Here is an 11,628-nt window from a genome sequence, read left to right as displayed (position 1 = left end):
AAAAAAAAAAAAAAAAAAAAAAAAAAAAAAAAAAAAATCCCAAATCTGTTCCCTGAATGACATTAAAATGGAAGTTGATACTTTATATCTTTTTGCATTATATTTCTCAATTCTTGTTTTGACAATGTTCCAGTTAATGAACTAATTTAGTAGATTCCCCCCCCATATTGCAAAGATGAAGCTATAAAGCAATTTAAAAATATATCAGGTTAAGGAAAATGAATGTACAAATACCAAAAATGTCAAGTTTAAGGCAGGCAATTGTGATACTCTGGCATTGTATATAAAGGATCACTCGATTATTACTCTTTCTCCCAGAAAAAATGGTTTTGGTTGTTGTTTCAAACATAAGTAAAATTCTCCAATTCTCATCATCACACAGTGATGAGAATTATAGAAATATATTATAGAAATGTATCTTTTAGCAACATGATACACACACACACACACACACACACACACACACACACACAAGGACATACACGTGCTCATGTGCACACCAGTGTCTCACTGGGAAATTAATGAGGCAGTGTCCCGGCAAGCAGTGTCTAGAGAGGACAGAGATGCACCCAGTTTTCCCACAGCTCCTCTTGTAACTGGAGAGGTACCAAAGGAAACATCTGGGATCTTTCTGCATGCTGGGGGTGCCTTGATGGGTGTAAGAGAATTCTTGCCCTGACTCTGTTATTGTGGGGGAATTTGACATTTAATTAACAGAAAGCTCAAGTAAGCCAGAAATCCTAGGAAATTATACTCTTAAGAAACTTTCCCGAAAAGAGCAAAATATCTTAGATGGACATATCATGTAATTGACACACATCTAAATTCCTTTGTAATAATAAGAAGGAAATGTTATTTTACAGTAATATTAGCTGACATTGTGGGCACCCAGGCTGCTGGAGCTTATGTCAGGCACAATTCTAAGTGCTCTCCTTTACAGGCCCAGCTCAGGGGTAGAGCATTTGCCCAGCGTGCTCTAGACGCTGGGTCCCATCCCCAGCACCACCAAAACATAACAAACAAGCAAACAAACAAAAACCCAGAAACTACATACTTTCCTTGAATAAGCTCATTTAATCTTCTTAAGAAACTAATGATCATGGCATTTGCAGGGAAATGGATGGCATTAGAGCAGATTATGCTAAGTGAAGTTAGCCAATCCCCAAAAAAACAAATGCCAAATGTCTTCTCTGATATAAGGTGGGGGGTGACTCAAAATGGGGTAGGGAGGAAGAGCATGGGAAGAAGATTACCTCTAGATAGGGAATAGGGGTGGGAGGGAAAGGGAGAAGAGGAAATGCATGGATGGTGGAAGGAGACCCTCATCGTTATACAAAATACATGTATGAAGATGTGGCGGGGGGAAGAATAGCGTTACCTCAGATTAGGTAGAGAAATGTGATGGGAGGGGAGGGGAGGGGTTGGGGAGATAGGAAGGATAGTAGAATGAAACAGACATTATTATTACTGTGTGTATATATGTGACTGCATGATCAATATGATTCTGCAACCTGTATACTCAGAAAAATGAGATATTATATCCCATCTGATTCAAATGTATGATATGTCAAGGTCATTGTACTGTCATGTGTAACTAAGTAAAACAAATAAAAAAATAAATAAAATAAAAGAAGCTAATGAGGTAGTTGCTATATATTTCCATTGTAAAAATGAGGAAGCTGAGAGCAAGTAAACAATGGGGCTGCCATTCACTGTCAGGCAGTGAACAGTTAACTATACATACTGTCTCCATTACAGAAGGGAAGTATGTTATGGGGGCTAAGGGAATAGGTTCTGAGGTATTATTTCTTTGGCACCAAACTTCTAGTCTGCCTCTTACCATCTGGATAAATTTAACTCTGCTGTACTTTCTTCTTGTTGAAGCCCAATAGCCAAAGGCCATCAGGGACATGCCAGTAGCCCAAGTTAGGTTTATTTGTTTAGTGCAAGGAAGGAAAGTATATGCCAAAGGGATTGTAGGATCTCAACAAGTGGGGATCTCCAGTAGAGTTGAATATCTGAGCTAAAAAGTTATCCGCATCCTGGAGATACTTAAAGTCCTAGAAATGGATGACACAACCTAAGTAATGATTGTAGGCATGGGGGGCAGAGAGAGGGAAAGGAGTCCTTCAACATTTTAATCTTTGGTAAGAGGGATTTGTAGCTCCCTGAGAAGCAGAGGACAACTGAGAGAACATGGAGTCAATGGGGCCAAATGATTATTTTACAAAGCGTGTCAGAAGCTGCTGAGAGGTCAGGGAAGGGAAAGGCAGAAGGTTATCTATTGGATCAGGTAACAGGGAGGTTGGAGATGGCCAAGCAGCCCCCGAATAGGTGGGGGCAGGAACCAGAGTAAGAGGGAATAGAGAGTGCAGAGCGGCGACCTTATGTGGATGTTTCTTTCAGTTGGTTTGGCATGAGGGACAGCAAAGACCTGGGGCAGGCTGGGTAGCACCTGAGCATCAGTGTAAGCTACTGGGAATGACCCATCGCAGAAAGGAAGGGTGATGCTGGACAAGGAAAAGCCAAAGGCATGATGGGAGAGAGGACGACAGCAAGGGTCAAGGGAATGACCCTGCCAAAAGAGGGCAAGTTCTCTGTGTCACATAGGCTAGAGAGGTAGGGGTGGGAAACCACGGGCAGGTACAAGTAGGTTTATAGAGAATGGTGGGAAGGTGAACAAGTTCCCTGCAATGTCTCATCTTTGCAGTGAAAGAAATGGGATCATCTAATGTATGGAGGTTGCTGAGGGTAAGGAGACTTGACAGGAAGATGTAGGAGTATGTGTGTGGAAGAAGGGGAAAGACAGCCTACCAGATTGGTATGGTGGGGTTGACCAGTCAGCTTTGGAAGTCAGAGCAAACTTTGTGATCAGGATCAGGAATTTTAAGTGAAACCAGTCAGTGGGGTTATTGTAGTTGGGAAAGTCAAAGGGCTGAGAGACAAGGTGTGTGAGATAAAGTCCAGGTCAGCTTCATGGACTCTGACGTCACCAAGAATGATGACACAATTTGGTGGTGAAGAGAGAATGACTAAGGACAACAGTGCAATAAATGTTAGCCCTTGAGTTGTTAATTTTTCTGTTGCAATTCCATTTGAATCCCTTGGGTGTCCCCTGGCCAACCCCAGCCCCAGCAGAGAGGGAGAGAGAAGATTCCAAGAAAGCATTTTTCCAGTTTTTACTCTCAAGAAGCATAGGATGGTTTTGGAAACACAAGACTTATATGTGTGTAGTATTTGGATAATGTCACAAAAGGGACAAATATGTGGGGCAGAGAGGCTGGGCTTTCAGACAAGGCACATGAAGGAGAACTTGACCCAGCCTACAGATGCTCCAATAAATTTTAGCTGGAACAGAGAAGAGGAGTGGGGTTTTAGTTTGTTGTGCTTGCAAAGATGGTGCTTGTTCTGAGGCCCCACATGTTCCAATGTTGGGTTGGGCACTGGACACCAGCAATATGGAAGCATGGCAACTTGCTAATTTGCCCTGGGAGACTGAAGATAAATGATTCTTTGTGTATGTCACCATGGCTCGTGATGGAATTAAAAAGTAGCCTAACCTAACTCTTTGCTTTTCTCTTTTGTTCCTTAAAACAGAATGTCGGGAAGGTCATCACCAAAGGATGTCGCTACATAGTCATCGGCCTGCAAGGATTTGCAGCGGCCTACTCTGCCCCTTTTGGAGTAGCCACCAGTGTGGTATCCTTTGTGCGTTAACAAGAGCCACCGGTGCAGGCACCACAAGAAGGAATAGAAGCCTCTGCTCCGGGAACAGTGGAAACCCAGGAGTATTTCAGACTTGAACTCACACAAAAACTTAGAAGAGAAAAAAAATGTCTTTCTTTGTTGAATTGGAAGAATGTTCTGATGGTGCCATCCCCGGCCAACTGCTGAGCTTTTCACATCTCTTGGACACGGGTGGATCCGGTAGTCAATCCTGCAGAGAATTAGGTCAGGTTGAGTTTGGGGATTAGAGTTAGTTTGCATCATATAAAGGTGAGAGCTTCATGTGAAGGTGACAGGGACAAGGATGGAGACAGACACTTGACAGATATGAGCAGATGATAATTTTGAGCAGGAAAAACATATGTTGACCTGGGATCAGAGGGTTTTCTAGATTCTCCTGCAGAGGTTCTGGCTGACAGGGCTGCTTTTAAAGCCTTAGGCTGCCTCATTTCTGCTGGCAGCAAAGGAGCTGTTTATTTCCAAAGTCATTCTCCCCCATCTCTTTCCTCTACCACTCTGTCACCAGGAGTTTAATTACAGTCTTGAAGAAGGAAGAAAGGGGGGGGGGAAAGTCTCTTTAAATTCTATGATGCTTTGAAAACCGTGTTCACAGTTGTGTCACGACTGTTTAAAGTAGATAAAAGCAGGTCACTTTTACCTGTCTCTGCACAGATGAGCAGCTGGCATTGAGGAAAGGAGGAAGGGCAGTTTGGACACAGGCTGCGTGGCCGGGACAGCTGATTTGAGGGACTGCACCTGGTTCATCCCAGACTAGCTTAGCCACGTTTGGAGCTGGCCAGATCCCCCCTGCAAATGTGTGGCTGGCTTATCATAAGCCTCCTAGCTGCCTCAGGTCCCTCCTGACAGCTACCCAGCTGTTCCTCTATGCCAGGCCAATGTTCAATGTTCAGTCTTTGTCCTGAACACAGGGGAGGAGGAAAAGAGAGAGGGAGACACAAAACCTGGGAATGAAAGTATAGATTTAGCGAAGAAACCACTAAGTAGGAGACAGGGGTGAAGGAAGTAGAAACAGGGTAAGAAGGATATTGGAAGAGACCGCTGGAAGTCAGGAGTCAGGTCTGGGTGCTCAGTGGTGGGGAATCTCAAAAGGGCAGAGCCTTTGGCCCTACGTAGGAACAAAGGAAAGCTGGGTGGCGAAGGGTGCCATGGTGGTGTTTAAAGCCCCTCTGGGGCCAGTGGTGTGGGTTTGTTTGTCGAAATGTCCAGAACTGTTCTGCTATGTCTGCAAGATCAGTGGCAACCCATTACCCCAAGAGGTTTCCCAGGGCATAACAGGGAGGCCTTCACACTCTTGCCTCACGCATGCATCCAGCCCAACCAGGAGGCACTGAGAGGTAGAGAACACAGGAAGACAGACAGGTGGACAGAAAAAGGCATGGGTGGAAGAGAAAGTGGTCGCTATAAGGCTGGACTCAGCTTCTCTTTCTGGAGGCTTAGGTTGAAGATTCGCAAGGACCCAATGAACATTTGTGAGGAAAAGAGTAAACAGTCTTGTTTTAGCCCAAATGGTGAAAGTTGATAATGGCATGTTTTCACATGTGAGATTATGATAGCTTGTCTGGCTAACACTGGCAGGGAGAAAAGGAGAGACAGACCCAGGTAGAGGAAAACGCTGTGGCTGAAGGAAAGACAGTCAGGACCTGTGGGGGTTTCTGGTCACAGGAAGTGAAGGCAGGGGAATGGGAAGTGTGCTTCAAAGAAGGGAGCAGGGCTGCTGGGGCCTTTTCTTGACTGACAAGTCTGTCCAAGGAAGAGCTCCTCCTCAACCCCAAATTGGAAAAACTGGCCCTAGTTAAGAATTAACTCAGGAATGTCAAAAGTCGAAAGCTCACAGGGATTGACCTGGGAGTCAGGTTCAAGTATGCAGAGATGGACTTCAAACCCTCTCCCAGCCTGTGTGGTCATCTCCCCTATGGTGGGCAGGGCTCCGGGATGTTCTCATGATCAGTTCTTTGAATTTAAGAATTTGCATCATGTTGCAAATTACTCTTTTGTCTTTTCTTTCTCTCTCTCTCTTTTTTTTTTTTTTTAGTATCTGGGGCCACACCCTACTGAGAATTAAATTTTAGAGCTTTCCCTTTACTGGCTCAACCAAGAGGCTTCTTTTGTATCCCTTTCTTGCCCTGTGATGAAAATAAAAATCGCAGCTTGTTTATTGTTTGTGTGTGTGAAGGTTGGTTTCTCCCTCGATTTTTGCCTTGCCGGAGGGAGATTCTTGGAGCTCCTGCCAAGCCTGAGAATTGGTACAGCAGGTGATGGTCAGTGGCAGAGATATCCTTGGGGAACTCAGTAGGAATCTACAGCTGTTCTCCAAGAGGCCAGTGGAAGGAGAGGTTCTGAATCACCAGGGTATCAAAAGGATCAATTCCCTTGAAGTCTAGAAGAACAGACCCTAGGCTAACAGAAGCCTCAGTCCATGTATCTGTTAAGACTGAAAATTTTCAGAATCTTTGATTTGGATTTGGAGAATCCAATGTAGGGCCTGGGAGGCTGCGTTTTCTATAAGCAGCTGAGATCATTGAGAATGCTCTGGCACAGCTGTCCTCTGCCTCACCTGAGAAATGGTGGCCCCCAGTTGCATATGCCAGAGGATCTTCAAGGCCTGAGGCTGGGCCAGCAAGGGACCTATTATTCTGGGTGCCAGCACCTTGCTGGGCATATGTGACATGCCTGCTCACTGAATCTTCACAAAACCATGAGAAAGGACTTGGTGGTGGGGAAGGTAAATAGGAGAAGAGTGGCCCTGGGTGGCCATTAGATTTTATACCTGAACAGGTTTGGGGTAATGGGGTCCCCACCTGCTATAGGCTTAAAGCAAAAACAGAGGCAAGGTACCAATATCTTCAGCTACCATGGAGTCACCCTGATGCCCCTGACCAGCCCTGTGTCTGGTCAGAGAGCCGCAACTGGCATTTGTGACCAAGAAGCTCTCAGAATCAGGACTTGAACTCGGACCTCCTCTATGCCATCCAGAAGTCTCTTCAGGAATGGTTGTAGCATTGAGACAGGTGATCACAGTGTTTGACTTAGTAACTGATGTTAGGGGGCTTGTACCCGTCATGTCTTTTTTGGACTCCTGATTCTGCATAAGCACAGAGAAATAAAATTAACTCAGAGTGTCAGGAACATATAAGTTAACCCTGAGTTCAATCCCCACTACCCCCCACTGGCAAATAAGGGGGCGAGTGGAGGATCATACTCAGCATCCCTGTAAGACTGCATTTGAGGGACTCCATAGTTTTGCCAAAAGGCCAGATGGTTCCTGAGTAAAAAAAAAAAAAAAAAAAAAAAAAAAAAAAAAAAAANTCTTTTTAAATTGTTTCAAGAGTGAAGAGAACATTTGAAGCCAACCTGGGCAACTTAGTGAGACACTGTCTCAAGAATAAAAAAATAAAGAAGGGACAGGGATGTCACTTAGTGACAGAGTGCCATGGGGTTCAATCTCCAGTACTGTGAAATAATAAAAACTACAGCAATAAAGCAGAAACAAACAAAAAAAAAAGAGAGAGAAAAATAAAAAAGTAAACATATGTCAATTGTGAACTTTCTTCATAGCTCTCATTCTTCCATCCAAAACTAGACTTGAATTTGTCTCTCCATCTTTCTGTATTCATAAATCAGTGAGTCATTTATAGAATCCCAAGAGCTCTTTATCCCATCTACCTCCCCTGGTCTCAGAACTGGGGCTTGTGGGATTGGAAGTGAGAAACTAACTTGCATTCAATATCTAGTAGGTATGGGAGGCAGTGTGTTAGAATATTTTATTTAATTCTCCTCTCATTCTCATTAACATCATTGATTACCCAGGTTTTAAAGACGTGAAAACTGAGCTTAAGGAAATTGCAGGGTAGTCAACTGCAAGGCCATGGTCAGGGAATGCTGAAACCAGACCGAAGGCTGTGATCTTTCTGTCAGCTTCAGCTGCCTCTTATTTCTACTCCTTCTCAGGCTCTTGATACCTTGAATGACCACAAGGAAAAGAGAAGCTTTACATGTAATCCCTTCCAACCCATATTCTTTTTCTTTTGGTACTGGGGATTGAGCTCAGGGGCACTTGACGACTGAGCCACATCCCCAGCCCTATTTTGTATTTTATTTAGAGACAGGGTCTCATTGAGTTGCTTAACACCTTGTTTTTGCTGATGCTGTGTTTGAACTTGTGAGCCTCCTGCCTCAGCCTCCCCAGTCACTGGGATTACAGCCAACCCACATTCTTAGAGGACTCCAAGAAAGAGTGGAGGTGCTGTCCAGCCCACCACCTTCTGGATTTCGGAGATGCTGGGATGGCTTAACTGCTGATTTGCCACAGTCAAGGCACATAAGGGAGGACACAGGGCTGAGCCAGGGAGGGGATGTGTGACCCTGAATCCGCCGTGTTGCATTTATTTTGCAATGTCTCCATGCCTGGCCTATTTCTAGAGCTGCAGTTACTGTTCCCACTGACTAGTCATTTTGTTTCCATTGAGCAGGCTTCCATTGTCCACCCCAGGATCCCGGGGCCACATGCCAAAGCCCCAGGGGCTGCAAAAGCCACCCCCCCACCCCCGCATAATAGGAACAGTATTGGCATCAGAAAAAAACCTGGCTTCTGATCTTCTAGTTAATGTGACCTGGGACAAATTCCTCAGCTTCTTCAAATTTCAGGGTTTGTTTTTGATTCCTTTGTGAAGTAGAGCAAATGGTATCTACTCCAGAGCCTTATCTGTTAAGGTTAAATATGAAGTTTACTAAGACCCTGGTAGGTAGGATACTAAGTGTCCTCCTTCTGCAGCTGCTCTTCTCCCACAGTCCCCTCTTCATTTGTCCCTGACTGGTGGGAAAAGGAAGAAGGCCTGAGAGCTCAGGGGTGAGCCAGACTGGAGAGACCCCACCAGGGTGGGAAGGAAAGGAGAGGAGGAAAGAGACAACCTGCCTGTCCATCCACCAGCGGTTTTTCTCTTTCTAGGTTCACGATCCGGATTAGAGGCTGCTTTCCCATTGCTGGTTGGAGCTGCAGGGGTGTGGGGCTGAGGACTCAGGAGCATTAGGAGCAGGGTCAAGGGCTGGGGTGAAGGTTGGAGATGAACGACTTACTTGAGGAGCAGGAGAGAGTTTGTCTGTGGGTTTTGGTTTCTGCTAGCCGCCCCAAGAAGGACTTCACCCTGAACTCATTCCAGTTTGCCCTTAGCCTTGTTTCTGTACACCCAAACTGCCTTATCTATAACACGGTGTTATGGTTTAGGTTATAAACTGTCCCCCAGCCAGGTATGGTGGGACTAGCCTGTAATCCCAGCGACTCAGGAGACTGAGGCAGGAGGATCTCAAGTTCAAGGCAAGCCTGGGCAACTCAGGGAGAACCTAAGCAACTTAGACCCTGTTTCAAAATAAAAAATAAAAACAGTGGGGATGTAGCACAGTGGAAAAGTACCCTTGGGTCCAATCCCCAGTACCAAAACAACAACAACAACAAAACCCTGTTCCCCAAAAGCTCATGTGTGAGATAATGCAAGAAAGTTTAGGGGTGAAAGGATTGGGTTATGAGAGCCTTAACCTAATCAGTGCATTAATCCACTTGAATGGATTAACTGGATGGTAACTACAGGCAGGTAGGTTGTGGCCAGAGGAGGTAGGTCACTGGCAGTGTGTCTTTGGGCTTTTTATTTGCCCCTGGTGAATGGAATGCTCATGCTCTCTCTCCCCCACCTTCCTGATTGTCGTGTCTTGAGCTGCTTCTGTCCTCCACACCCTTCGCCATGATGTTCTGCCTCACTTTAGGCCCAGAGCCATGGAGTCGGCCAACCATGAACTGAGATCCCTGAAACTGTTAGGGAGCAGACAGGTGCCAATGGTGGGAAACCCAGGTAAAGGGAATAATTCTATAAAATGAGCCCACTGTACTGACCTGCACATGTTTTCTTCTCTAAGAAGCAATTTTCCTGCAACTAGTCCTGGCTTAAGTGGACAGGTTAAGTCACATTCCACAACAAACTATCTGTTATCTGCAGGAGAAATGCAGGCCTGAAACAATGTAGATAAGAGAAACCCAAGTCACCCTGAAGGAGGAAACTTTTGTGACTCTTCATAGACCAGATCCCAAAACTCAGGGAGATAAGGATGCTTCCTCCTAACCATAAAATCCTGTGAGGTATCCTATTAGAACTGGTCAACATGGGCCAAGGTAGCCCAAAGTTGTCATGGCCGAGGGGACTTGAAAGTCTGATGTTATCCTGCCGTCAGTCAAAAGTCAGTAAGTGGGCTTGGGCAGGACTCTCTGGGAACTTCTCTGGGATCCCCAATAAAATTGGAGTACAGGAGAGACTTGCTGTCCCTCTCCTCTTTGAGAGGACCCACCCTCTCCCTTGAAAGTGTCCCCTTCCCCTTTTCCTATTCCTTCAATAAACTCACTCCTATTCCTCTGAGCAACATGTCTGAAATCATTGACTTGATCATAAGAATTGGGGTTTGAAGAGGGGAGGTCTTCACACTGCCTCAGTCTTCCAGAAGGCCCCAGCTCTGTAGCAAAACCATGAGCACCAAATAAACTTTTCCTCCTCTAAAATTGTTCTTGTCAGGTCTTTTGTCACAGCAACAAAAAAGCTGACTAAAACACATGGGCAGGCAGAAAGGCCACCTCCCCAGTGTACCAAGTGTTCAGAGGACAAAGGGGCAGCCCAAGGCTGTCAGCGGGGGAGGAGGCCCTTGGCAAACATGATGGCCACCTACTTACTTAGTAACAGCTGCTGAGAACCTGGAAGGTGAATATGCATGTTCCTTAACCACACAGTCTCTTTATTTGTGCATTTGCTCCTTTATCCAACAGATCCGTGTTGAGCACTGCTGTGTGTGGCCCCATGCTAGAGGCCAGGCCTGTACCACCAGGCAGTGCAGGAACCAAGCAGCTGTGGCTGTGGGTGGCAGCTGACTCATAGGGTGACTGTTGGGGAGCCTTGGAATCAACCCCACAAGAAGGAAGCAGGACTGAGCCAGGGAGAAGGTGAGCTATAAGGTGGGTCCAGCAAAGGCCTCTGCCCTCCCCCTGGGGAGTTCTGCCGCTAAAATGGCCCCGGGAGATGAGATGACCAAGCTTTTGTACCCCACATCGATTGGTCCATGGAGAGATACGCTGGGAAGGGCATGCCTCTAAGTTGCTGAAGCTGTACATGACAGGGCTCAGAGTGAAGATGAGTCTCCTGATGGCTCTGCCAGCATAGTCTCTCCTTGAAGGAGAAATCTGGATGGGACATTGTCCTGTCCTCCCAACTGACTTCATGTAATCTGACTCTACGACTCACTGTGTGACCTTGGGCAAGAGGCTCAACCCCTCTGAATCAGTTTGTTCGTCTGGAAATGGGCAAAGTAACACTCTGCATCTGCCACAAGGATAGAGTGAGCTAATTCTCACAACAGTGCAAACCATGGAAGAACTGTGTGTGTTGTTGCACATAGTTGCAGACAGTTACAATCCAGTGTGATGACTGTGTACAGCCAGGAGAGAGGGTTCCTTAGGAGAGGCACCTCACCCCATCTCGGGAAGGCCTACCAGAAGTAAGGGATGTCCCAGCTGTGGCCTCTGGGATAAGCAGGACCTGCGCAGGCAGAGGAGGAGCTAGGGACAGGAAGATTTCAGGGGATGGGAATAGCATATGTAAAAAGGCCTCAAAGCATGAGAAAGCCAGAGACTTGGGGCAGTGGTCCAGCCTGAGTCATGGTTGATCTGGGTAAATGGAGGAGTAAAGGGAGGAGACACCTTCTGCTTTGAGCTCTGCCTCACCTGTGTGCTCTCCTGATTAGCTGGGGCTGGAAACAGGTCTCCCAGATATCTGGGACTTAAAGCCATGCAGGTGGGCAGTTAAGTGTCTCACCCTGACCTTCATCTCCAAGGTCACGAGTGGTGCAGCAGCA

At 46.1% G+C, this 11,628-nt stretch overlaps 1 protein-coding gene across 1 annotated transcript in view; it reads left to right on the top strand.

Moving 5' to 3' along the window:
- Positions 1–5,907, top strand: part of CUNH1orf115 (chromosome unknown C1orf115 homolog) — an 11,981-nt gene extending 6,074 nt beyond the window's left edge. The window contains exon 2 of the mRNA XM_015483624.2: positions 3,598–5,907. Within this exon, the coding sequence (XP_015339110.1) occupies positions 3,598–3,717 (120 nt within the window). The 3' untranslated portion in view covers positions 3,718–5,907. The remainder of the gene's footprint in view (positions 1–3,597) is intronic.
- Positions 5,908–11,628: the final 5,721 nt, after the last annotated feature.

Source organism: Marmota marmota, unplaced genomic scaffold (genome assembly GCF_001458135.2).
Source record: "Marmota marmota marmota unplaced genomic scaffold, marMar, whole genome shotgun sequence".
Classification (NCBI taxonomy): Eukaryota; Metazoa; Chordata; class Mammalia; order Rodentia; family Sciuridae; genus Marmota; species Marmota marmota.
This window is presented reverse-complemented; position numbering and strand designations above follow the sequence as displayed.